Source organism: Puma concolor, chromosome A1, assembly GCF_028749965.1.
Source record: "Puma concolor isolate L17-30 chromosome A1, mPumCon1.1.hap2, whole genome shotgun sequence".
Classification (NCBI taxonomy): Eukaryota; Metazoa; Chordata; class Mammalia; order Carnivora; family Felidae; genus Puma; species Puma concolor.
In genome coordinates, this window is record NC_141667.1 from 103,098,649 (window position 1) to 103,126,476 (window position 27,828).

At 38.5% G+C, this 27,828-nt stretch overlaps 1 protein-coding gene across 2 annotated transcripts in view; it reads right to left on the reverse strand.

Moving 5' to 3' along the window:
* The window catches only part of TNPO1 (transportin 1), a 98,044-nt gene extending 71,739 nt beyond the window's left edge, over positions 1-26,305 (reverse strand). The window contains exon 1 of one of the 2 annotated variants that reach the window (XM_086699131.1): positions 26,181-26,305. Coding sequence is in view for 1 of the 2 variants with exons in the window: in XM_086699114.1 (XP_086555240.1) it covers positions 23,888-23,902 (15 nt within the window). In the remaining variant the exon portion in view is untranslated. Of the gene's footprint in view, positions 1-23,887; positions 24,043-26,180 lie in introns of those variants that run through there. The other variant, XM_086699114.1, reaches the window with a different exon arrangement.
* Between the last annotated feature and the right edge of the window lie 1,523 nt (positions 26,306-27,828).

Genomic DNA, 27,828 nt, shown 5'->3' on the forward strand with positions numbered 1-27,828 from the left:
ATAAGAAATTCCTACATCTCAATAGCAAAAAGCCCAAATAATTTGAAAAAAAAAAGGGGGCAAAGAACCTGAATAAACAGTTTTCCAAAGAAGATATTCAGATGGCCAAGAGGTACTTGAAAAGATGCCCAACATCACTAATCATCAGACAAATGCAAACCAAAACCACAATAACATTAACACCTCAAACCTGTTAGGATACCAATTATCAAAAAGAATAGAGATAACAAGAGCTGGCACGGATGTGGAGAAAAGGGAACTCATATTGATGGGAATGGAAAAACAGGATGGAGCCTCCTCAAAAACTTAAAAATAGAACTATCATATAATCTAGCAATTCCACTTCTGGGTATTTATCAGAAAGAAATAAAATCACTATGTCGAAGAGTTATCTGTGCCTTCATATTCACTGCAGCATTATTTACAATAGTCAAGACATGGAAATAAATTTGTGTCCATCAACAGATAAATGGATAAAGGAAATGTGATATATACTGGACCCTTGAACAACATGTTGGGTTTGAACTGTATGGGTCCACTTAGATGCAAAAATTTGTTTGATACAAGTACTGTGTAAGTGTATTTTCTTAATAACATTTTCTTTTCTCTAGCTTACTTTATTGTAAGAATAAAGTATATAACACATGTAACATAAAATCTATGTGAATCAACTTTTTATGTTATCTGTAAGGCTTCTGGTCAACAGTAGGCAATTGATAACTAAGTTTTGAGGGAGTCAAAAATTATACGTGGATTTGCAAGTGCACAGTGGTCAGCACCACTAACCTCCATGCTACTCAAAAGTTAACTGTATATACACATTATGTGTGTGTGTGTGTGTGTGTGTGTGTGTATATAAATATATACACACATAAAATGTGTGTACATAAAATGTGTGTGTGTATATATATCTCTATATATAGATATATATATAAAAATAGTATCACATATTTGAGAAATAAAAAAATCCACCAAACTGACAGAAACAGAGAGCAAACTGGTGGTTGCCAGAAGTAAAAGGGGGGAGGGGAAATGAGTGAAGATAGTCAAAGGATACAAACTTCCACTTCTAAGCTGATCAAGTTCCGGGATGTAATGTATACCATAATGATTACAGTTAACGATACTGTATTATTATATTTGAAAGTTATTGAGAGTAAATCTTAAAAGCTCTCACCAAAATAATATTAATAATAACAAAAATAAATTGTAACCATATGAGATAATGGATATGTTAACTAACCTTACTGTGGTAATCATTTCATCTTACATACATAAATCATTACGTGTACATCTTAAATTTCTGCAATGTCATATGGCAATTTTATCTCAATAAAGCTAAAAAAATGTTTTGTAAGTTTATTTATTTTGAGAGAGAGAGAGTGAGTGAGTGTGTGAAAAGGGGAGAGACAGAGAGGGAGAGAAAATTCCAAGCAGGATCTGTGCTAACAACGCAGAGCAGAACCTGATGTGGGGCTCAATCTCACAACTGTGAGATTATGACCTGAGCCAAAACCAAGAGTCAGACACATAAATGACTAAGATACCCAGATGCCCCTAAAAAAAAATGTTTTTAAATAAATAAGTCAATAAGAAATAAGAGTAAGAAACAAGTTTTACCACTGTTCCCCCACCCCCAAAAACAACTTTGGTTTGGAACGTAGGCCTTCCTATTCTTATTTCAATGTTTCTTCCACTCTAAACTGTTTCTTTAATTCATGGTTCACAAATATGTAAGTATAATTAAAAGAGTAGCTTGTTTTAAAATAACATTGCTTGGTTAAGAGACTCTTAAATATGAAGAACAGAGGGTTACTGAAGGGGTTTTGGGACGAGGGATGGGCTAAATGGGTAAGGGGCATTAAAGAATCTACTCCTGAAATCACTGTTGCACCATATGCTAACTTAGATGTAAATTAAAAAATAAATAAGTAAATAAAAATAGTAACATTGCTCGGGGTGCCTGGGTGGCTTAGTCAGTTGACCGTCTTACTCTTGATTTTGGCTCGAGTCATGATTCCAGGGTCGTGGGAATGAGCCCTGGGTTAGGCTCCAAGCAGAGTGGGAGCCTGCTTAAGATTCTCTTTCTCCCTTCACCCCCTCCCCTACTCAAAGTCAAAGAGTCAGATGCTCAAATGACTGAGCCACCCAAGTGCCCCTACTTTATGTGTTCATAAAGTGAGACACTGACTGTACAGTTGATAGAAATCTAAGCTGATAAATTTTAGAAAAATGAGAGCGAGCACATTAGGACAACCATTACAGATCATTATGGTAACTACAAGTATATTGTTTCATTGTGGTTAGATTGCTCCTAAAGTTCTCAAGTGACAGGGCCCTAGGAATTTCTCAGTCATGTCTAGAACTATCCCTGATTGTTATGGGGCAATGAGTGGATTGAATATTTCACATTTTCTAGTGTAAACAGAAAAAGGAACATAGCAGTATGCTCACTGGCAAGGGTTGAAGTGGAAAAGGGTCAGAGTCCTTTAGCCAATAAAATAGAAAAGTGGTTGGTAGGCTGATTATTATTAGCCTGAAAGATTGAAATCTTTCTCACATATAACAGGGGCACATATCATTCAGATTTCAAGTGTGAGAAGTCAGAGACAGGAGAAACAATTTATGAGAGGAGATCAATTTTTACAATTTTTGTTCCTATGCTGAATATTGTTCTACACTATTTATTGTTGGTAAGCAGGAAGATAGAGTTCAGGAAGCATGGGTTCCAGAGTCATACACACAGGGGTTGAAATCCCAATCCTCCTCATTGTCTTTTTTAGGAAAGTAGCTTAACTTTCTTAGCCACAGTTGAGTTTTCTGTGAAATGGGCTGAAGAGAAGATTAAATGAGAATGGAAACTGCTGCAATAGTAGGTAATGTTCATTCCCTTCTCACTTCACCTCCCACTAAAATTATCAGTAAAACAGATTTACTGACAGCAGTTTGTACCACCAGATACCCATTAAAGATGAAGATGACATTTTTTTAAGATTTTATTTTTAAGTAATCTCTACACCCAACGTGGGGCTTGAACTTATGACCCTGACGTCAAGAGTTGCATCCTTCACCAACTGAGGCAGCCAGGCACGCCAAAGATGAAATTATTTTTGTATTATCAAAGAATATGCAACAAAATGGGCTGCTTGAATCACTTAAATGAAATGAGAGTCTAAAGAAGTAAAGATCAAAATAGAAATATTGAAGGAGAAATAAAAGTATCAGAAATCAAGTGCTAAATATATATTTTTCTAGTTTATTTACTTATTTATTTTGAGAGACAGAGAGAGTGCAAGCAGGGGAGGGGGAGAGAGGGAAGAAGAATCCCAAGCAGGATCTGCATTGTGAGTGCAGAGCCCGATGCAGGTCTCGAACTCACGAACTGTGAGATCATGACCTAAGCTGGTATCAAGAGCCGGTCGCTTAACTGACTAAGCCACCCCAGCGCCCCTCAAATGTTGAATATTAAATCAGACATGAATGTAATCAATCTGCAAAAATTTTATAAGGGCAAAAATTAAGTAGTTGACTGAGGGTAGTCTTCGCAGTATGAAAAGAGAGAGGAAAAGAATATCACAAAACAAATTCTATAGAGATAGTTCACAAACGGAAAAAAATAGCAAGAAATAATGTTGTATGACAAATAGTACTATATGACTTAACAATTTAGCACAAAAAACAGTAGCACATATTCTGTGTGTTCAAGTCTGTTTTTCTCTTACTGTGACAGTGAAGACTCAACCAAGATTGAGACATAAACAAACTAATGAATATAGAAATCTAGAATGAAATGTGCGAAGCTAAGGGAATCTGAGATCATACTGGACACACAAAGAATAATGCTAATCTACTATACATACTAAGAAAGTGTTTGGTTTATAAGAATATACCCTTAAAAGTGAATCTTGTATTAAAAAGCTTATTGTCCTCTTGCAAACAGAGATACTGAGTTATTGGCCAACTGAATATCATGTCCTAATCACCATCCATCCCCCTCATCCCATGAAATTGGAATTCATCAACTTTAACTGTCCTTAGGGAATAGCAATCATAACATCTTCAGAATGCAAACATTATATCCAATCCTTTTATGTACAAAAATGGGGAAATCAAGACCTAGAAACATTACAATTCAATTAAGGGAAAAAATTTAACTTCAACAAAAATTTTTTTTTAACGTTTATTTATTTTTGAGAAGAGAGAGACAGAGCATGAGTGGGGGAGGAGAGATAAAGAGGGAGACACAGAATCTGAAACAGGCTCCAGGCTCTGAGCTGTCAGCACAGAGCCTGACACGGGGCTCGAACTCACGGACCACGAGATCATGACCTGAGATGAATTCAGATGCTTAACCGACTGAGCCACCCAGGCGCCCCTAACTTCAACTTTTAAAAACATAGTTACAGGGGCACCTGGGTGGCTCAGTCATTAAGCATCTGACTTTGGCGTGAGTCAGGATCTCAGAGATCGTGAGTCTGAGTCCCACATAGGGTGAGCTTGAGACCCACTTTGGGTGAGCCCTGCTTCTCTCCCGCTATCTCTCTCACATAAGATTCTCTCTCTGCCCCTCATTCACTTGCTCCCTCTTTCTCAAAAAAAAAAAAAAAGTATAAAATAAATAAAAATATAGAACATTCAGTTCTATATTATGAAGTTCTTTTCCTCCTTCATTTTTGCATACTACACCGATTTTCTGATAGGTATCTACCAGTAAACTCAAACCCTTTCTCTAAAGGGAACTGGATAGTCCATGGCCAAGCCTAAGTGTTGGGTCTAAAGGCAAGGTTGACACTTTGCATTTCCTAAATGCAACTGATTAAACCAAGATCGGGTACGTGACCTTCCTTATGATGAATCCTTGGCATAAAAAGGTGAGCTCAATCAAGTGGATTTCCTTTCTCAGAAATATGAACATTTACCAGTACTCAAAGAAGCTAAAATGTCAGTGATGTGGCCATCATTAGATTCCATATGCCAAGACAAAATTATAAAGGGGCAGAAATTCTAAGTGAGCAGAAAGGAGAACGGACAGCACACAGAGGAGGAGGGACGCACTGAGCAAGATTACATGGTCCACCAGAGTGAGAAGTAACTGCTCCTGGGAGCTGTCGCGTTTTCTGATGGTTTTCGACTTCCACAAATGACTTAAAATAAACCTTTCCCTTTCTCTTAAGACAATCCGAATGAGTTTCTCTTCCTTGGAACCAAAAGAGCTTAATTATAATAGAAATATTAAATATTATAGATATAATCACATGATTATATATTAAATGTTATATTATAACAAGCTATTCCCAAAATGTATTTAAGTGGAAGGAACTAAACTTTTTAAAGAGTTCTTTAGGAACTGTAGGGTTGGTATAGTGAAGCTGATGACTATCGTGGAAATCAATTTCCTTAGACTGAACAACGAGAGTAAATTTGAGAGCTGACATGAAGTCTCTGGGGGATACTGAGTATAATGAATATATCAAAATGGGTGGAGAATAAACTGAGTAGGAAAACAGAGAAAACCAATAAAGCCAGCTGCCAGTTCAGGTGTACATCCTCTTTCCAGACACAGAATTCCTTATTCATCTACTTCTACCCTTCCCTTGCCTATAATTTGCCTATTCCAAATTATACTATTTTGGTTCTGAACAATAGCAATCACTGCTTCTGCTGTCATCAAGGGAAAAAATGCTTCATATTTGTTTCATTCATATTTATACCTGTGAGAGATGTAGGAATAGTGGCAATTTACCCTCACTATGATGTTAGTTTTCAAGTAATACTGGCTTCCCAAGACTAAGACAGTCCACATGTCAAAGAACTTACAATATCTCTTAAACATTTCCAGAGGCACCACTATTTACAAGTATGGAAGATAAACACATGTCTTATATGAGCAAATACAAAGGGAGCTCCTCCCATGTTAGAGAAATACAAAGTGAGATGATGCAACAAGACAGTAATATATTAATTATTTATCTGGAAAACTGTTTTAGAAGAAACAGATAATACATGAAAGAAAATTCACAGAATATAATAGTAAACAAACCCTGGAAAATACTGAATCTTATTAATAATCAATAAAAGTAATGAAGTAAAAATTTTAGACTAATTAACAAAGATAATTTTATAACACCCTATGGTGCTGAAGATATGAATCACCTCCAACAGATTATTGAAGGTAAACTAATATAACCTATTGGAAATCAACTCAGCAACCTGTATCAAGAGCCATGTGCATTTTAATAACCTTTGACCTCATGATTATACTTCTTAGACTATATCCTAAGAATCTTAAATAAAGGAAAAAAAGTTTTTCCCAAAGATTTAATCCTGGGATTCTTTTATTTTTTAATGTTTATTTATGTTTGAGAAAGAGAGCATGTGTGAGCAAGGGAGGGGCAGAGAAAGAGGGGGACAGAGGATCCAAAGCGGTGCTGACAGCAGTGACCCTGATATGTGGCTCGAACTCCCTAACAGCAAGATGATGACCTGAGCTGAAGTTGGACGCTCAACTGACTGAGTCACCCAGGTGCCCCAGTCATCTTTTTAATAACTGCATAATAACCGAACAGTTGAATGTTTACCCATATATTTATTGTTGAATTAGAAGTAATCCCAGGGGGTACCTGGGTGGCTCAAGTCAGTTGAGCATCCAACTATACAGCTCAGGTCATGATCTCGTGATTAGTGAATTTGAGCATCACGTCAGGCTCACTGCTGTCAGCACAGAGCACTGCTTCGGAACCTCTGTCCCTCTCTCTCTCAGCCCCTCCCCTGCTCACACTCTCCCTTTCAAAAATAATAAACATTAAAAAAAAAAAGTTAATTTCTGTAATGACATGGAAAATGTTTATGGTTAGGAAGTAAAGAAACTAATCAAAAGTTGTATGTAGAGAACAATAACAAATAAGTAAAACATATGTATAAGATAAAGTCAGAATTGTTAAATGAAAAAGACCAGAAGGAAACAATGAAAAGCTAGCAGCAGATTAGAGGGTTAAGATTATAAGCCTTTTTTCCTTTCTATTCAAAAAAAATTCACTACTGTGGTTAAATTACCTTTAAAATGAAAATAAATAATAATGATCTCCAAAAGTGTAAGTGTTGGAAGTCATAAATAAGACAGGGCAAAAGATCCCAGGGAATGTTACCATATTATGATACAGTGCTTGCTATTCATAATAAAAAAAGAATCATCAAAGAGCTTAAATTACACCTTTTTTACTTGTTAAAAAGGCAAAAACGTGTGAAATATAATTTAGAAAGTTTTATATGAAAATGCTTAAAGGTTGTGGCACTTAAAGGGTTAAATCTTAGTTACAGAAAATTGATGTACTCGCAGAACTTTCCCCCAGATTATGCCTTTAAAATGAGTAGACACAATGATATAAAGAGGATACTGGAAATTAAGAAAAAAATCTTTATTACCAATGGAAAAAAACTCAATTTCTGCAAAGCAAAAGAATTATACCAACAAAGATGTTTTATAACCCCAGACACCTAGTTTCAGAGAAAAAACGGAAATTTTACTTTTACCTAGATAATGGAAATTATTATGATTTCTACATTTGTAATTAATTTGATTACAGTTTAAATATCTTATATGTATGGAAAATTTTTTGTTATGATAAATTAATATTAGAACTTTTTTAACTGTTTAAATACTAAGAAAAGATATACAGAAAAGACTACTACAAAATTTAAAACAAGAATACCAAAATTTTGCTTAATATAAAAAAAGTTTCAGGGTGCCTGGCTGGCTTACTCTGTAGACAACGCAACACATGATCTCAGGGTTGTGAGTTCAAGCCCCACATTGGACCTAGAAACTCCTTAAAAAAAATTCCAATCACCTCTCATCAACTTCATAATTTTTCAAAACACTGGCACATAATTCCAGAAATACCACTTAAGAAAAAAATCAATGAATAGCTTGATTAAACCTTATACTGAACTAGAAGGAAAAAAATCTCATGAAAATGTAAAAGCCAAAAGCAAATTAAAATATAGCTCAGAAAAGAGGGTCTATAATTCTTCTACAATGATTCTTAAAAATTCTGTGGCAGTAAGTTCTATAGATTCCCTCACTAATCATAACTACAAATATTACAAGCAAAATTTACTAATGTATGATAAAAAAATTCTAATTGCAGGGGCTCCCGGGTGACTGATTCAGTTGGTTGAGCATCGGACTTCGGCTCAGGTCATGATCTCACAGCTCGTGAGTTTGAGCCTGGCGTCAGGCTCTGTGCTGACAGCTCAGTATCTGGAGCCTGCTGTGGATTCTGAGTCTCCCTCTCTCTCTGCCCCTAACCCACTCACATTCTGTCTCAGTCTCTCTCAAAAATAAATAAACGGTAAAAAAAAATTTTTTTAATTAAAAAAAAAGAAAATTCTAACTGCAGAAATAAGTACATTCCACAAATAAATTTGTCACTGAGCATATACTAAACTGATAAAGGTTAGAGTTCTAGTACTTTTTACTTTGCTATTCAATCATTTGTGTCATATACTATTTTACTCTTTAAGAAAATAATTCACGGGATGCCTGGGTGGCTCAGTCAGTTAAACATGACTCTTGATTTTGGCTCAGGTCATTACCTCAGTTTGTGAGAATGAGCTGAGTGTCTGGTTCTGGGCTGACAGCGTGGAGCCTTCTTAGGATTCTCTTTCTCTCCCCCTTTCCTATGTGCATAGTCTCTCTCAAAATAAATAAATAAACATTAAAATTAATTCATAAATCAAGAGTCAGACTAAGCACTTAACTGACTGAGCCACCCAGGCACCCCTACACCAAAGTGATTCTTAAAAAAAAATTATTTATTTATTATAAAAAAACCTTTTCCTACATAATTTCCTTGGAGTAGGGTTAGGTACACAGAAACCAAATCTTTAAGTCACATGAAATGATATTACAATTAAAAAAATTTCATACAGCAAATAATCCATATTATTATTTACAGTTAATAAAATACACAATCTCCAGTCAACTCTTCATTATGTATTCTTACAGGAGTAGTATGCATATTCTAGAAGAAAGGAACTCCAGAAATGAAATCAATAAGCCAACATTTACTAACCACTGATATATGCAGGGTTTTATAGCTGGAAACTACAAAAACAAAATTCCTAAGGTTTCTTTATGTTATTAAGTTCAATAATTCAATGTGTGGTGGGGCATTTGAGGAACATGACCCAAAACATTTGAGATGGCCAGGAGTTTGTATTTCTACAATTCAGAAAATGACACTTTTACCTGAGATCACAATTTTGTCCTGCCTGCTGAGCAAATGAAACTCTACTAGAATCTCATGGGAGTATGACTGTACCAAATCTGTTTTATAAATAAAAATTGCCTGCTGTGTCCCTGATCAGCAAATACTGACACCAACACAAAAGACTCTAGCCCACTAGGATGTAAGGGGCAAGTAAAGCTAGGATTTTTATTACAGTCTTTTCCTTTTTATGCTTCAGCATTTTATTTCTCTACTGGCTTTTAAGCTTCCCCATCAAATTCCTACCTCAGACCTTAAACTACTATACCACACTCTTGAATCTGAGCTTACTATTTACGCTGAAGTAAGAGTCCAGAGAAACCTCCTAACCTTTACAGTTTCTCCACTATTTCATCCTTGACCTATGGAAGGATAAAGTGTCAGGAGAAGGATGGGCGATAGACACTTGAATCACAGCCAAAGGCCTTCTGGAGCTAACAAAAAACCACTGTTAACTCCATGGGGTTTGGGGACAAACTGTTTCTGACCATGGTTTTTGTTTGTTTGTTTAACATTTTTAAAATTTATTTTTGAGAGAGACAGAACATGAACAGGAAAGGGGTAGAGAGAGAGGGAGACACAGAATCCAAAGCAGGCTCCAGGCTTTAAGCTGTCAGCACAGAGCCCGATGCAGGGCTTGAACCCACAAACTGTGAGATCATGACCTCAGCTGAAGTCAGACGCTTAACTGACTGAGCCACCTAGGTGCCCCTGACCATGGGTCCTTTGACTCTTCTGCACCATGAAGAGCCAAAATAATATCAGGAAAAAAAAGGAGTGGTAGAGATCTGACATGTTTGTCTCAGTTCTCCTCTGCAGAAAGAAGAGCTGGCTGGACCACCCTGTACAAATCACTTCTACTCATTTCGTTCATTTCCTCACATATAAAGCAACTAAAGACTGTGGTCCTTTCAGCTTCTAGAAATGAAACATTTAGTTGATTATAAACAATCAGTCTGGTCATATTCCACATACAAAAGCCAGACTTTCTTCTTTCCTTTATACTTGCTACTGAAATTCTCCAAGCCTTCAGGGAAACTTGTATTGAACTCAACTGTTCAAATGTAGTTGCGGGATTACTAAGTTACATGTCATTTGATTCTTTCAGCAAATACTTGGGTTCCCATGTCAGGCTTAGGTCACTTCTTACAGAAATCACATTCAATAGTAAGAACAATCTTTAATTGAAAATGCCAAAGAAAAATTTTCACCATAACTTGGGTTTCTATGCCACACAAGTTTTTACCCATTATCTCCTTAAAACTGTAACAGAAACTATGTAAAAGCATTATTCATCTAAAAAGCCAATGGAGCATTCTAGTTCCTGTTCCGGAGCACCTGTGGTTTCAATGATTCACTGTTTAATGCTCTTTCCCTAAATTACGTCTCATAATATTTTCTAATAAAGGTTGACAGGTAGCATTTTATGAGCTTAGACAAACTCTTTCTGAAACACAGATCAGAACTCTTTATAACCAGACAGTGCCAACTGAATTCTATCACAAAATAATTAATCCAAGCATTTTACTTTACCTTTCTAAACATTAGCACCAAGAACTCTGAAAACATGTAATTTATACCGAAGTCTGATAACTTTCACATACAAAGTTTAAATATCTTCACTTTTATTGCTTTTCTCTCTGTCCTAATGCTCATCGGGGTGATATATTAAACTTTGATCCACCATTAAAACAGTATAATCCAGATCTAGAAAGTTACAATCACTCTTTCAATATAAGGATCATTGCCTCTGATCTGTATCTTTGACTTATTTGTCCACTTCAAACAGGGAATTTCACATTTTTCTGTGCATCACTTGAGAGGCATTTTAAGACAGAGCTTAAGAGTGCAAACCCTGGAGTTCCTCTACTTGACTTTGAGCTCCTGTCTTGCCACTTATTAGTCATAGAAAGAATAATTAACCAAGGGGTAGTTAAGAGGATAAAACGGTCAAGTTCCATTAAAAAAAAAAAAACAAACCAAAACTCTCTCTGTTTACAAAAGACAATTATATGTAACATAAAACCACGGGCTGGATCCTGTACTGGAGGAAAAAATGTTATAAAGAATGTTATAGGGACAAGCAACAAAACTGTAATATAGACTGTAAAAACCCTAAATTTCCAGAATTTGACAACTATTATGTGGTTTTAGAAGAGAATATCCCAGCTCTTAAGACCCACAAATCAAAGTACTTAAGGGGTAAAAGTGCAAGATGTATAAAGCCTACTCTGAAATGATCAAAAAAATAATTGTGTGTGTGTGTGTGTGTGTGTGTGTGTGTGTGTAGGAGTGGGAGGAAAGCATGTGGCAAAATGTAAACAACCGGTCAATCCAGGTAAGCTGTATGTACATGGGAACTGTCTAAATTATTCTCACAACTTTCCTCTAAGTTTAAAATTATTTTAAAATAAGGTCTTAAACAGCTTTGACTCCATTCATCCTCCACTACTACTCCATTGATCCACTTCCTTCCATTCACAGAAACATCTTGAAAGTTGTGTACAGTCACCATCTCCCCATCTTCACTCCAATGAGACGGAGATTTCCTTTTTGCCAAACCCAACAATTTCTTGGCCTTATCACAATCCCTCCACAGTGCTGAACACAGGCAACCACTCTTTCCCTTCCCAGCCTCACATCTCCCAGGTTTTCTTCTTGTATCACTGGCTACTCTTTGTCAGTCTCCTTTGCTGGCTCTCCTACCCCTAAATATCCCTTTCTTTTCTTTACCTATACATAACCTCATCCAGTCTGTGCCATTAAATAGCACTCTGAACTCCAGACTCAAACATCCAATATTTTATAAGACATACTCATTTGTTTGTGAAATGGGCATCTTAAACTTCACTGGCTAAAACACAACTCTTGATTCTTTTCCTCATCCTGCTCAAACCTAGTTCTCCTCCACTTGCCTATAGTAAGTGTTCATCCAGTTGTTTAGGCCAAAATACTAAGAGACCATCCTTGATTTCCTTTATATCCCACATCCAAATCATCAGCCAGGGGTATCAGAATATATTCTAAAATACACTCTGAGTCTGGCCACTTCTCATGTCCCTAGTCTGGGAACCACCATGTTCTACAAGAGAATGGTCTACTACAATAGGTTTCCCTACGTTTCTGTTTTGTTCCCTTACTGCCCATTCTCTGAGACAAAGCAGCAAAAATGACCATGTTAAAGCTGCAATTAAATCACATCTTCTGACCATCAAAACTTTCCAGTGGTTTCTCATCACACTTAAAATAAAACCTCATATCCTTACCACAGCTACATAGTTGTAACTAATCTGATCTCCTGCCTCTCTCTGAACTAATCTCCCAGTAGTCTCTGATCCTTTTTCACTATGTTCCATGTTGATTTTCTGGCAGTTCCCTGATGTTATGCTTATCCCTACCCAAGAGTCTTTACTTTTGCAGGTTTTCCTCAGTATTCAGAATGCTCATTCCTTCTAATTCAGATTGTTGGCAAAATACAGTATTTAAGAAAGGCAACATTTTCTTCCCTTTCCACTGCATTACTATTTCCTCTTACTGGTTTAGTTAGTACCTATTTCTTTCTTTTTCCCTTTCTCTTCAAAAAAAAAAAAAAATCTTTAAATGAAAAATAGACATGTGACTGCTTCACACTGTATACAAAAAAAGGAAACAATATGAATGAAATTCTAGCTCCCTTCAAGTATCTCTCCTAACCTTGATCTCCTCCCCAGAGGTATTCTAATATTCACCTGATGCATAAGCTTATAGAGCGGTTATTTTGTGCATCTAAATACGTATGTTTCTATAGAAGTAATGTTTTCTGTTTTATAAAACTCAGGGGTGCCTGGTTGGCTGTTGGTAGAGCATATGATCCCTGCTTTGGGTGCAGAGATTACTTAAATAAATAATTTAAAAAATTCTTTTAAAATATGCCTTTGCTTTCCTACTCATTATATATAACTACTTCATTACTAATTGCAGTATGAGTTCTTGAATACTTAACCTATTTATAATTTTGTACCACTACAAGCAATTCATTCATTTAACTGATATTTACTGAATGCCTACTGTATTCTAGGCACTGTTCTAGCTGCTGTAAATACAGCAATAAACAAAACAAAGACCTTTGCCCTCTTGGAGCTTACAATTGCGTGGGAAGAGAAAGAAAATAAACAGAATATACCATTAAACTTTGCCTGCAAAGGGCCTGATAGTAAATATTCTAGGTTTTGCAGAGCACATGTCTGTTGTAGATTCTTTATTTTTGTTTTACAACACTTCAAAATGTAAAAACTGCTCTTAGCTCACAGGCTGTACAAAAACAAGCCAGAGGGTAGTGGGGCTCTAACTTGCTGACTCCTGATATAGCAGTGTAAAAGGTAGTATGAGCTATGCAAAAAATAAAAGAATCCAGGATAAGGGGCGGGGGTGGGAGAAGGTAGAATACCATATTAAAAACGGTGTCTGGGGGATTCTGTCGGTTAAGTGTCTGACTCTTGGTTTCAACTCAGGTCATAATCTCACCGTTCCTGAGTTCGAACCCCACATCTGGCTCCATGCTAACAGCACAGAGCCTGCTCGGTGTTCTCTCACTATCCCTCTCTCTCTCTGCCCCTCCCCTGCTCATGTTTGTTCTCTCTCTCTCAAAAATTAAAAAAAAAAAAAAAGAAGAAGAAGAAGAAAAAAAAAAAAAAGAAGGTGTTCAAAGGAGGTAACATCTGAGCAAAGACCAGACAGTAAAGCAAGTGAGCCAAGTAGATATTTGGGAAAAGCAGATTCCAGATAGCTGAACCAGTAGCTAAAGCAAAAGTCCCAAAGTAGGAATATGACTGATATGTTTTTGATAGAGCAAGGAGACCAGTGTGCAAAGAGGGAAACTGGTAATAGGAAATAAGGTCAAGAAGGTAAGGGACAAAGGGGAGTGGTTTGGGCAGATTATAAAAAGTTTTGTCGGCTACTGTAAAGACTAGATTTTCTCTGAATCAAAAGAAGAGCCACTGCAGTGCTCTGAATAAGGAAGTGACTGGGACTGTCAATTTGCAAAAGACTAGCTCTCGCTACTGTATTAAGAAAAGACTATTGGGAAGGACTAAGGTAGAATGGGGACACCTGAGTAACCTATTTAAACGGTATTTATGACAGTAGTAGCTTGCATCAAGGTGATAGTAGTGGAGAGGACGAGGCACTGTAAAATTCTGGATATATTTTGATGATATAGAAAAAACAGGTTGTCCTGAAACTATGGATGTGAAGAGTCACAGAAAAAGCAAAGTCCAGGATAACTCGAAGATTTCAGCCTGAGCTACTGGGAGGAGGAGTGGCTACTGACAGATACAAATGGGGCAAGTCTATGTGTAGAGTAGGTACTGGGGAGATGTTTAGGAGTTTAGTTTGGAAATGCTGAGTTTGATGTGTATCATTAGACATTTAGGTAGAGATGTTGAAGAGGCAGCTGTACATAGGAGACTAGAATTAGTTTGGTTGTTGCTGGCATTTACATGGTATTTAAAGCCATGAGACTGAGTAAAATTATGAATGAAGTGATAGGAAAAACAAGACAACAAAAAGCAAGGACTGAGCCCTGGGTTCTTCAATAAACGAGGTCTGAAAGGAGAATTACAAGGGGCCAGGAAGGAGGTAGAAGATAAGCAGGGGGTGTGTGGTATACTGGAAAGCAAAGAAGAAAGTGTTTCAAGGATAAGGGAACAAACAGCCCTGTCAAATGCTGCTGATAGACCAAGTAAGATGAACAGAATCGATGGCATATGGCATTTGATAACATGGAAATTACTGGAGAACATGAGCCGTTCAGCAGGAATGGGGCAGGCAAAAGCCTGATCGGAGTGGGTTTGGTGTAGTATACGAAAGGGAAGAATTTGGCATTACCAAGTACGGACAACTCTTTCAAGGAATAATGCTGCAAAGGAAACCCCCAAAATGGGGAAACAGGTGGTGAGGAGTGGATCAAGATTTTTGTTTTTAAATACTGGGAGAAATAATAGCATGTCTGTTTGCTGATAGACATAATTCAATAAAGGAAAAACATGATGTGGAAGGAGAGAAGCTGAATTAATGTCCTTGAGCACATGGGCAAGGATGGGATCTAGTACAAAAGCAGACACAAGAACATGAACAGTTAACCTAAGTAACAAGCAGGAAGACAGCAAGTACTGACACAGATGTTGGTAGGTACACAGGGTGCTGGCAGTCTGTGTAAGTCTTCTGATTGCTTCTATTTTGTTAGCAAAGCAGGAAGCAAGGTCACGTATGAGCTAAAAGTGACGATGGTAAAAGAGATTCGAAGGTTTGAAAAAGAGAAGATATGAAATAGTCATACGGGAATAGGAGAGTGAACAGACTAAGAAAACACAGTGCAACCAAAAGGCAGCATCAAGGGTCCCCTTGAGTAAAGTGGTCAGGTATGGTTGTGTGTTTTCTTCCAGCTATACTAAGTTGCATAATGGCAGGTACAAAGCAGAGAATTGGTTTTACGTAGGCCTGTGTTTCTACCAAACAAGCAAAGAGCAAGGAAGTGGATCCAAAGGAGTGATTAAAATGATAAACTGTGGGTGCCTGGGTGCCTCAGTTGGTTGAACGTCTGACTTCGGCTCAGGTCATGATCTTACAGTTCTCTGACTTTGAGTCCTGCATCAGGCTCTCTCTTCTGTCTTCCTCTCTCTCTGCCCCTCCCCTGCTCACGTGCATGCGCTCACTCTCTCAAAACTAAATTAAAAAAAAAAAATTAAAAAAGATTAACCATGAAATTTCAGCCGGGTTATGAAGGGGAGTGAAAATATCAAGAGCACGAGTGGCAGGGAAACAATAACAGGATCGATACAATGGAGATTACGCTGGGGTCAAAAGATGGTTGGGGCTGAGATATTAACCAGAAGGAGTGAACTACAAAAACAGAAAGTGGGGTCACAAAATAGAACACATAAAATTGTAACTATGTAAGGACTGTAGTTACTGACAAGGCAGAAGGGTGTCACTATGGGAGTGAGTGACTGAGATAGGATAGACGAGCACTGGAGGAAAGGTCTAGGAATGAGAGGCCAGGATATTAGAAAGATCAGTTATGTACATTTTTTTCAATTTCAATATAAAGACTGAGGCAGTACTGAAGAGAGGGGCAATGAACCTGGAGCTAAAATAATTGAAAAATGAAGAGGAATGATCTGGAGGTCACGGATAGCAATTATACTATCAACAGTTAATAACCACATGAGGGGTAATGGATTATATAATCTGAGGATTTTTAGGGAGGATGAAGGGAGAAGAGTCTGAAAGCAGCAAGGAGTTGCACGGCAGACACCTTTCCCACCTCTAGAAACACTGATTAGAAGGGCTATAGAAAACAACACCCACAACTGCACAGCGCAAAAAGTCAGCTTTCCAGAAGAGCAAGGAAGTGAAGGAAATGTTTAAGAACAGGTTGAGACCGGACTCTGCAGATGAAGGACTGTAAATTCCAGTGGGCACAGTAGAAGGGTATAAAGAATTAGGAGGGATTTTTAGTGTTTTGTTTTGTTTTTTAAAAAGACATATATAGACCCTTTTATGAACTGGAGTGCAGGCAATTAAAGGTGGGCTGGAAGTCTGGAGGTTCTGTGGCTACTGACATTCTCGAACACACAGGACCCCTGATACACTCATTCCCATGCTTCTCTAAGAAATGGAAATTGCTGTGTCAAAATGTTTTTGCTTTAAAATTAAAATGGCTCTACTGACTTACCCAACGTAGGAGTTTCCACTACAACCTTGTCAATACACACTAGCAAAATTTTTTCACTTTTGCCAGTATGACGGCAAACAAAATATCGCCGTTTTACTTTGCACTTCTCTACTGGTGGGGCAGAGCATTAGCTGTATTGAGATTCTCTTTTGTGAAAATAAAAAAAAAAATCTTTTTAATGTGTATTCATTTTTTTTTTAATTTTTTTTGACGTTTATTTATTTTTGAGACAGAGAGAGCATGAACGAGGGAGGGTCAGAGAGAGAGAGGGAGACACAGAATCCGAAACAGGCTCTAGGCTCCGAGCTGCCAGCACAGAGCCTGACGCGGGGCTTGAACTCACGAACCGCGAGATCATGACCTGAGCCGAAGTCGGATGCTCAACCGACTGAGCCACCCAGGCGCCCCTAATGTGTATTCATTTTTGAGAGAGAGAGAGATCATGGGTGAGGGAGGAGAGACAGAGGGAGACACAGAATCCGAAGCAGGCTCCAGGCTCTGAGCTGTCAGAACAGAGCCTGACGCGGGGCTCGAACTCACAAACCGCGAGATCATGCCCTGAGCTGAAGTCGGACGCTTAACCAAGACTGAGCCACCCAGGCGCCCCTCTTTTGTGAATTTGGCTGTTAAGAAACGGAGTTGTCTTCTCTTCTCTCTCTTTTTTTTTATGTTTGTTTATTTTTGAGAGGGACAGAGAGACAGAGTGACTGGGGGAGGGGCAGAGAGAGAGGGAGACACAGAATCCAAAGCAGGTTCCGTGCTGTCAGCACAGAACCCAACACGGGGTTCGAATTCACAAATCAGGAGATCATGACCTGAGCCAAAGTCGGAAGCTCAACCAACTGAGCCCCCCAGGTGCCCCTTCTTCTATTTTCTTAATGGTTTATAGTGCTTAGAAAGAAACTTCTTGTAATTCATTCTGCTCTTAATGATTCACACAAATGTTACAAATTCCTTGTTTCAAATCTTCCTATGGCTCATGCTAGGCCCAGTAGGTTATCTCTTCCTCAAATCCCTCTACTATCTACTAGAGACATTTAAGGCCCACCAGTCTTACTGGTCAAACCCATTAGTTTCCATACTATGACTGTTTTTGCACTACGTTTGAGGTGGTTTGGCCCACAGAGCAGAAAATATTTACTGTCTAGTCCTTTACAGAAAAAGTTCATGGGCTCCTGCTCTGTATCTTTTAGGGCCCCTGAATTGCTTGCAGTTTCAAGAACACAGCAGGTCCTTATCGTTGCTGACAGTGTCTGAAGCGCTGCTCCTATTCCCTGCATGAACTCTATTACTTGCCCTGCTAGATACGGCCACAGATTTATACTGTAAAGCTGTAACTACACTTTGTTACACTTTTTTCTTCACATCTCTCTCTCCAGTAGTATGTAAATCCCTAAACGACAAGGGACAATCCCAGCACTAAAAAAAGTTTAGTAAATGAATAAATGGCACACAAAATCAATCCTTCATAATTTGCCATCTTTCTCATCATTTTCCTGTTTTCCTATGCTCCAGCTAAAAGTAACTATTTTTACTTTTATGTCATTATTTTTCAAAAATACTATTTTTTTAAAAATTTTTTAACGTTTATTTATTTTTGAGACAGAGAGAGACACAGCATGAGCAGGGGAGGGGCAGAGAGAGAGGGAGACACAGAATCTGAAACAGGCTCCAGGCTCTGAGCCGTCAGCACAGAGCCCGACGCGGGGCTCGAACTCACGAACCGTGAGATGATGACCTGAGCCGAAGTCGGACGCTTAACCGACCAAGCCACCCAGGCGCCCCCAAAAATACTATTTTTAATGACAGCACAGTGATCAATTTTCTAAGTGTTTCTTTATAGTTTTAGTGGATACCACCTATTCCTAATCGTTTATTTATTGAGTACGGTCACGATTTGGTGAAGTATTTCTCTACTCTAATCCCTTCCTTAGTAAAGACAAAAGCAATGGAAACTTGGCCTTTCTGGGATGGACCATTTTATCTATGACAGCCACTTCCATACCTGAGGATTAAGAGGCTCTGCTGAATATTATTTTATTAAAGGCTTCAGAGTCCTTCACGGTCAACTATAAAATGCAGTTAACTTTTTCCCTTCACTTTTCAGCATATAATTAATTCCCTACAGCTTGTAGTCTTATTCTCCTTAACTGGAGTATCTTTTATTATTACTATTTTTTTTGTTATTTCTCTACTAAGACTTTAGTTTGGCAGGGGTTTTACTAAGTTTATTTTTCAATTTGGTTTCTTAATAGGCCATTGTCACTTTTTTTTTTCATTTTATTTATTTTGAGAGAGAAAGTGTGTGTGAGCAGGGCAGAGACAGAGAGAGAGAGAGAGGGAGACACAGAATGTGAAGCAGGCTCCAGGCTCTGAGCTGTCAGCCCAGAGCCCAACATGAGGCTCAAACTCAGGAGCCGTGAGATTATGACCTGAGCCAAAGTCAGACGCTCAACCGACTGAGTCACCCAGGCCATTGTCACTTTTTATACAGATCTCCCAAATTTGATGGATTTGTTTTTTCTTCCCCTATCTGTGTTGAGGTCATTTTACAAAGAGTGTTTCACCACAAATACTTTTTGCATTCATTTTAGAAACCATTCAGGTACACCTCATTACATTTCTTTCAGGTAAGGATATTTTTTCCTTTTGTAAAATATATGCAGATAGTTAAGGCCTCTCTGGTTTAACTTTGTAATTTACCCATTCATTACCTCCAGCTCAAGTTTACTATCTTCATAACGTGTAGATCCACTAAGTTATAGTGAATTGTAAGATTCATCACAAGGTTCTGTATTTATTCAATGTGTACATATTCATAAGATTCTGAATATGTATATTACATGAAATTTTACAATTAAAGGATATGAGCTTTGCAATCAGGTAGATCTAGATTCAGATTCAGCCTTGAACATTCTGAGTCCATGGGCAAAGTACTTGCTTATCTACAGGTAACTCCCAAGTGTAACAAAGAACTATGATACCGAGCAGCATGTATATAAAAGTAAAAAAGTATGATAAATACCTACAAATAATGCCTGGTATAGTATATGGAAAAAATGTTATTTCACTCCCTCTTCCTTCCCATCTCAAGCAATAAGGGCAATAAATGCTGTTCTCTTCAGTTTTAAGTCCATTATTAAATTTTCTTAAGTAAAAACAATATGGGAGCTTTGGATATTCATATACTCCAACCCAGTATTTTCCCTTTGGAGAATCTATCTTAATGAAATAAGCTAAAACACAGAAGCTGTTTGATGTACAAGGATGTTCATTGTAACATTTCTTAGACTGCCAAAAAAAAAAAAAAAATTAGAAACTTGCTAACTGTCCACTAGGACATTGTTTAATTATGAGAAAATCACATTATGAGGTCATTTTTAAAAAATGCTCACAGGGGCACCTAGGTGGCTCAATTGGCTGAGTGTGTTCAGCTCTTGATTTTGGCTCAGGTCATGATCTCATGGTCATGAGTTTGAGCCCCGTGTCGGACTCTGTACTGACAGTGAGGAGCCAGCTTGGGATTCTCTCTCTCCTCCTCTCTGTCCCTCCAACGTTCATGTGCACTCTTATCTCAAAATAAATAAATAAACTTATAAAAAAGAAAATTTAAAATAAAAAAAATATTTTAAGTGCTAACAAATTAACAGGAGAAAATGCTAATGTTGCTAAGTGAAAAAGCAGAATGAAAAGCTATTCATGGGCGCCTGGGTGGCTCAGTCGGTTAAGTGTCCGACTTCAGCTCAGGTCACGATCTCACACTCCGTGAGTTCGAGCCCCGCGTCGGGCTCTGGGCTGATGACTCAGAGCCTGGAGCCTGCTTCCGATTCTGTGTCTCCCTCTCTCTCTGTCCCTCCCCCGTTCATGCTCTGTCTCAAAAATAAATAAACATTAAAAAAAAAGCTATTCATATAGTAAAGTCTCAACTATGTAAAAATCAAATAAACTGAGAAAAAATATTGAAAGGAAATATATCAATGGGTTTACAGCAATTATCTCAAAGTCTAGATATTAGTGATTATAATTTGATGGGTTATTTTCTAAAATATCAATGATCATGATGATAATAGCACTTATTATTTATGGAGTGTTTACCACATCAGGCCCCGTTCTAAGAGTTTACCAAATTAATTCAGTTAATCCTCACAGCATTATGAGATGAAAAAACTGAGGCACAGTGAAATGAAGTAACTTGCCCAAGTCCACACATGATTTCAGAAGGTGCCAACATTTGAATCCAAGGAGTCTGGCTCTAGAGCTCCTGTTCCTAACCGCTACATTTGAAGATTTGCTTTGCTTTTAAATTTTAACTATTAAAAAGGCAAATGTCAACTCCAATCTTGTGGTCATTCAGTTAACAGCTTTCTTTTAGCTCTAGGCATTCTTTTAGTTCTGAGTTCAACTATTTGCTCTGCCATCAGGTGCCATTTTGGAACAAGATGTAGCCACCATTCCTGTATGGGTTCTATCCACTCCAGAAAATTCCAAGACAAATCTGCATCCCTATTCCCTGTTCCAATATCTCATTTAATCACTGAGACTCATTTAACCATTCTTAGTTATTACACCCACTTTCACTACTTCAAAGAATTCTAGTAAGGAGGTCCCGAGGCAACCAAATGAACGGAGGCTTCTAGAAACTCTCGTACACCAACACCCAACCACAGAACTACAAATCTATACAGTTACCACTATACCTGTCCTCCATCATAAAGTTCACCCTGCAACCCAGGAGACTCCTTTCACCTGCCAACACTCACTGGATATCTGCCGCGACACTGGCTGAACGGGACCAATTAAGAAAGACTCCCAACATTTGGGGAATTTTTTGTCTCTGATCCCGATTTTTGAAGATGGCATTATTCTCCACTGTTTTTGAAAACAATCATCAGTTTATCAATCACTTTCATTCTTTCAGCTTTCTCACCCGTTTGCTGGTAGACCAAATTGTTTTTCTGGGAGAAAGACCTTTTTGGCACCAGTATAAATTCAAGTATCAACTCCAGGAAAAAAGAGTCACAATTTATACTCCAGGCAATAAATGTAACTCCCACTTACTGCTGTGTTCCTCTCTGCGGTTTACATTTGATAAATTTATTTCATGACTTGTTACTTGTTTTGCCTTCCTTTATTAATCAAATTTCTTTTAAAAACAGTATTTGCAGATTCCAACATGGATAAAAGCAAGCAATTCTTCTAAATATAGTACATTTACATTTCAGTGAAGTTCATTTACAATATTTAGAAAACTTGAGCTCATGTGATGGATTTAACGTTATATAAAAAAGAAAAACTAGTCATAAAAACAATGAATACAGTATCAAGTGTTGATAATGGAAATATTTACAACCAGAATCATGTGTATTTTTTTCCAAAATCTTATCCTGCTCATAACATATTTTGGTAATAAGCTTGATTACTTTAAAACATTTTTATAGGTGTTTCTGTGGGAGGAATTTCGTAATTCCCTGAATGCCTGGGACAAAAATGTAACCTCAAGGGTGACCCAGGTGGGGCCCTTTTAGGAAAAACAAAATGGAGCACTAGTAGTTCATTAGGCTAACATTAACTCAGGTGACGTAAAAACTGGACTGGTAAACTGTTAGGCATTTATGAATGCATATGCTGGGGAGTAAAAGAGAAATCTGCACCTTCAAACTAACATTCCCCTTTTGCGGCTGCAAGTTTTCAACTTGGTGGAGTCATTGTTCAAGAAGAAAGGTGTGCAGGGCAGGGTTCAAGTGGAAAACAAAATCGTTTCTCCCCCAAGACTGAATACTTCCCTGCTTCAGTAAGTGGAACTTACTTGCCATTCTAGTATGAAAGCTTTGATACAAAAGGGAAAGTTAAAATCTAAAAGGAACTTTTGTTACCCTAAATGAAAATAAGCCTTTCAAGGATAGCCATTTTACAACCTTATATTTCCAAATACCGATTAGACAATACAACTTGTTTTTTTATAGACATCTTTTCTTTAGGCTAAAAAAAATTACCATTTATAAACTCATCAATGAAGTCATCACTGTTTCAAGGTGGGATTGTTATGAAGCTTCTTAAAACAACTGTCAAAACCAATTTGTGAATCCCGCCAAGTTTACATTTCTAACATCCAAATCTGTTGGACCAAACTAATTAGTGATTAAGAAAACGGACTTCGATTTAGGTAGCAAGCAGTGCTTGCCACATCCAGCTGGTTTTTACATCAGTAGACAAATAGGCGATCGTTTTTAAAGGAAGAAAGCCTTTGCTTAATTGCGGTAGCTGGTCTGCTCCTCGGCAGCTGTTCCCTGTCGCGTGTTCGCGTGGGAGAAGTACAAAAGGGTGGAAGTGAAAAAAACACAAGCCCACGCAAAGCCCGTGCAGTTACTAACATTAAAGTTATGTAAATATGTCGTGAGGCCAAGAGGCCACAAGGGGCAAGAACCGCCCAGAGAAAGCGATCCGCCCGAGCGGAGTGTGGAGAGGAAGGCGTGTGCGGGCCTGGGACACCCGGGCAAAGGGGAACGGGCGGGGGACAAAGACGGGCCATCCGCGGCAGAGGCAGGCAGTGCCCCAAAGCGCCGAGAACCGGCAGAAGCAGCCGTCCTGGCGCAGCGACTGCGGCACCAAGGCCCCCAAACGCCGCGGCGTAACAGCTCCCCGGCGAGAAGACGCTCCCCTCCTCGCCGCTCTTACTGGCCCCCAGGCCGACCTCGGACACCTGAGGAGGCGCTGCCCGACCGCCGCCGGCGTCCCGCCGCACAGCTGTTGGCCTTAGAACCGCGCCGCCGCCGCCGCCGGGCTCCAAACGGCCGGGAGGGCGGCGGGTCGGGCGCCTCTTCCCGCGGCCCCTCAGGCAGCTTCGGAACAGCCTGCCTCCGCTCCCGCCCTCCAGTCAGGGGCCGCGCACCCTCACGCCACCTACCCGGTCCCACACCATCCCAGAGGCCTCCGGCGCTCGGGCCCTCTGCCGAAGCGGCGCTGCCTCCCGTCCGGGGCCTGAAATGGCTGCGGAACAAAGAGAATCTGGGCTCGGACGAGCGCTGGTCCGATTGGCCGGGGGGCGGGGCCCGCCGCGGGAACGTTCGGCGGCGGTCGCCTAGGCAACGGCGGCGCGGCGGGGAAAACCGCGGCCTGGGCCTGCTAGGTCCGCTGACCTGCGGTCGGCGGCGCGCGCCAGCGGTGGCTCAAGCCGCGCTGCAGCCGGCGGCTCTGCGCCGTGAGGCCTCGACCAAAAATGGCCCTGCAAGTGTGGACGCTTAGGAGCTGTCCAGGGCCTCCTAAGCGTGACGACCCTACCCTAGACGAACTTCCATACTTCCGGATAATCTCCGAAGTGACAGCCCTGCCCCGGGAGCCTATTTAACACGGAACATGCTGCATATGCCCCAATAATACAGTTCCAACGTTGCTGGTAAAAAACAGGAACGACTTCAGTAGATGGAAATGGGCAGAGGGCTGCCTGCGAATGTTGCATGATTGACTTTTGAGGTATGCTGTATCTAGCATGTCAACTGCTTTCTATGCAAAATTAAAGGATTTATAAAATTAAGTTTTACATGTCCAGGTGTATGTTAAAACCAGTGTCTTCCTTTTAGAAATAAGAAGCCCTCCTCTTTGTAAGCAGCCATCATGAGAAATTAAAATGCCTTCTGTTTTCTAAACAGAGCATAATCCAAAATGGGAGACATAGATGCTTTTATACTCAATTATAATAATGGTAACGAACTGATAAATAACAGTTCCCTTCCCCACATTATTCTTATATATAAATTTCCTATGTATTATTATTTTAAATTTGCATAGCTAGATGATCATTATAACCCATGGTGATGATGCTGCTGATAATATCCTTCCTCATAAGATCAACGTGTGTAAAATGCCGGCAGTTTTTACTGTCCTATTTGTAAGTGCTGTATATATTATGTTTTGAAAATGTGTAGCAGTTGTTGCCTTCCAGGCTTATTGGAGGTAAAATTATAGTACCAATACTAGAAAGTTTTTTTTTTATTTACATTGATAAAGCTTATTTGGTAACAAACTTGCTAATAGTTTTCATTTGCAACAAGTCATTTTACAAAACAATTTATTTCACTTAAATTTTGAATCTAGAAGGACTATTTTTTATCATTAGGAAATGGAACATACGAAGAAAAAATATTTTACATAACTAAGACACTCATAATTAGGATTCCAACATTTTCTAATGTTAATTTGATAGCAGTTAGATACAGGAGCACGCACCAAAAGAGGTCTCCAGATAGGAGTATATTACTAAGAAAACAACTTAATGTAAACCTTCCGAAATGTAGTTTAGTGTATCTGCAGGAAAATTTACCCAGAATACATATATTTATCCAAATAACAAAAAGAGCTTATTTCTGCATTTGAAAAGTCCCATCATGGGACTTTTTTGGGACATCAAGGGAGCCTTGATCCTTGCAAATCAGGGGATGTGTGGTTTCTGCAATTTACTTTGCTAAGGAAAAACAACAGGAATACTTTTTAAATGTAAAGGTTTAGCAAATAATGACAAATGTAAAGAACTACTGACAAAGCAATTAGTCAGGAATTCACCTGAATAATACCTTGGAAGTAAATGAAATAAATTTTAAAAGGTGAAGTATTATTTAGTGTATGTAAGAGGATTTATTGACCAAAATCTTTTGAAATAAAAAAATACTGATCATCAAATGTTGTGAAATTGAGACTAAGAAAATTAAATATCCACACTTTTATGAAACTTAAATGAAAGTGCATTAAAATTTAGTATGAATTGCTCTGTATTGAATGAAGAGCTGCTTGTACGTATAGCCTTTTTGTCTCTACGTTCTAGGTTAGATTAAAAATACATGTTTTAAACAGTAAATCTTCTTACCATTAAGAAGGGCTTATTAACATGGCTTATTTTATTTTACTTTTCCTGTTACCTGTTAATCCTTTGCACAGTGTGCACATGAAATAGCAGCTACCCAGCAGTGTTTTCTCTTTAGACCCGAATACAAAGCAGCAAAGCTCATGTAGTAAAACTTTGTCTGTATTTTTTAAGGACGTACACTTAAATTAAAAACAGTAAATGCCTTAGATTTTAACCCCCAACCCTACTACAGATACCTTATATTTAAATTTCCTGTATTAATTCTTTTTTTAGGTGAACAAATTGGTGAGGATAAAAATCAAAGAAGGGTAGAAATTACAAAATACATTGAGAAACCTACCTATAAGCTTTCCCCTTGGAAGGAAAAGATGCTTACTCTGTCAGGCGTAGCATTGTCAAACAAGCATGAAACTGGGAGGCACAGGGCTTGTATGCCGATACTGGCTTCACCACTTCTGAATGCTTCCAATTCAGTCTTTCTGAGCTTCACTTCCTAGTCTTAAACAGGATTAAATAAGATAAAGTATATTAAGAGCTCATTAGCAGAGTGCCTGGCAGATAGTTAGAAGGCAATAAAAGATACTATTACTAGATGTTAATACATATGAAAGAACAGATGTTTGAGAAGGAGGAACGGTGATTGAATAAAAATTACAAGTTTGAAAGTCCAAAAATTGTTAAATATCTTTAATAGGCAATTGTTGGTGAGCGTATAGAAACACAGTAAAAGAAGTAAAATAATCTTTTAGATACAGGTGATCTTAAAAAACAGAATGCTTCTGAGTAATGTTCCCACCTTACACTTCTGAAAGATGTGGGAATTCTCATTATATTCTTTAATAGTAGACAGTTTAAGGAATTGCCTTCCATTGAAACATCTTCAGACTGACACCAAGGGGAAAAAAATTTTTTTAAGTGATATTTAGAAGAATGTAATTCAAATTTCAAAAGAGGACAGTGATAGTCAATAGTTAGAAATGTGTAAATAATCTATAGGCATTTTCCTTTGAAGCAAACCCCCTATATAGTTTGAACGTACAAAAAAGATAAATTAGAGAGTTATTAGGGAGTTAAAAGGATTAACTTCAGAGTTCCTTTAACTATTAATATCCCCTAGTGATTAAAATATGATTCTATTTATGAAAAGGTCTACTTAGACTTCTACTTCTGGGAAGGTGGAGTAGACCTACTTTCACCCTATTCCTCCCTGTAGGTACAACTAAAAACTCTAAACATTACATATAAAACAAACATAAGGAGACTCTGAAAGATGGAGAGAAGGCAGGCCAGCCGGTGCCCTCAGGACTCAAGGAACAACACGCTAGTTAGTTCCCCAGGGTTTTGTTTTTGCCTCATATATCCCAGACTCGAAACTGAAGGAGCTGGTAACCTGGAAATGCCAATGGTTCAGACACACCAAAAAAAATCCCCCACAAAATACTGCTCTCTTTAGCTGAAGAACCAGGAAAGAGGCAGTATGAGAGATAAAACAAAAACAAAAACATTTAGACAGTAACTGCTAAAACTAAGGAAAAGTGGAAACTACAGAAAAAAATCATGGATCCCCCTTCCCCTCGTTCCCCAACTCAAGTCAGCAAAGACCTAGTGGAAAGCCCAGACTCCCACCCTCACCAGACTATATAACAAGGTGCCCCAACCCTACCTCCCATCCTCTGCTGTCAGAGAAGCTAAGTAGGCAGCCCAGACTTCCATCCCTGCTGGCCAGTAATGTGAGACAGAGACAGAGACTTTCTTCTTGGGTGTCAGTGGAGGCCAATGGAGGAACTTAGACTACTCTCCAATCTGGCAGTAATGAGGTGGAGCCTGCTGCCCACCCCTACTTCCTTTTCCAGTGCTTTGTCAGAAAAAGCCAGCTAAAACAGAATATTTAAATAAGATCCAAAGTCTTACAACATGATACCCCAAATGTTTAGGTCTCAGTTGAAAATTGCTCATCATATCAAGAACTAGAAAGATCTCAAACTGTA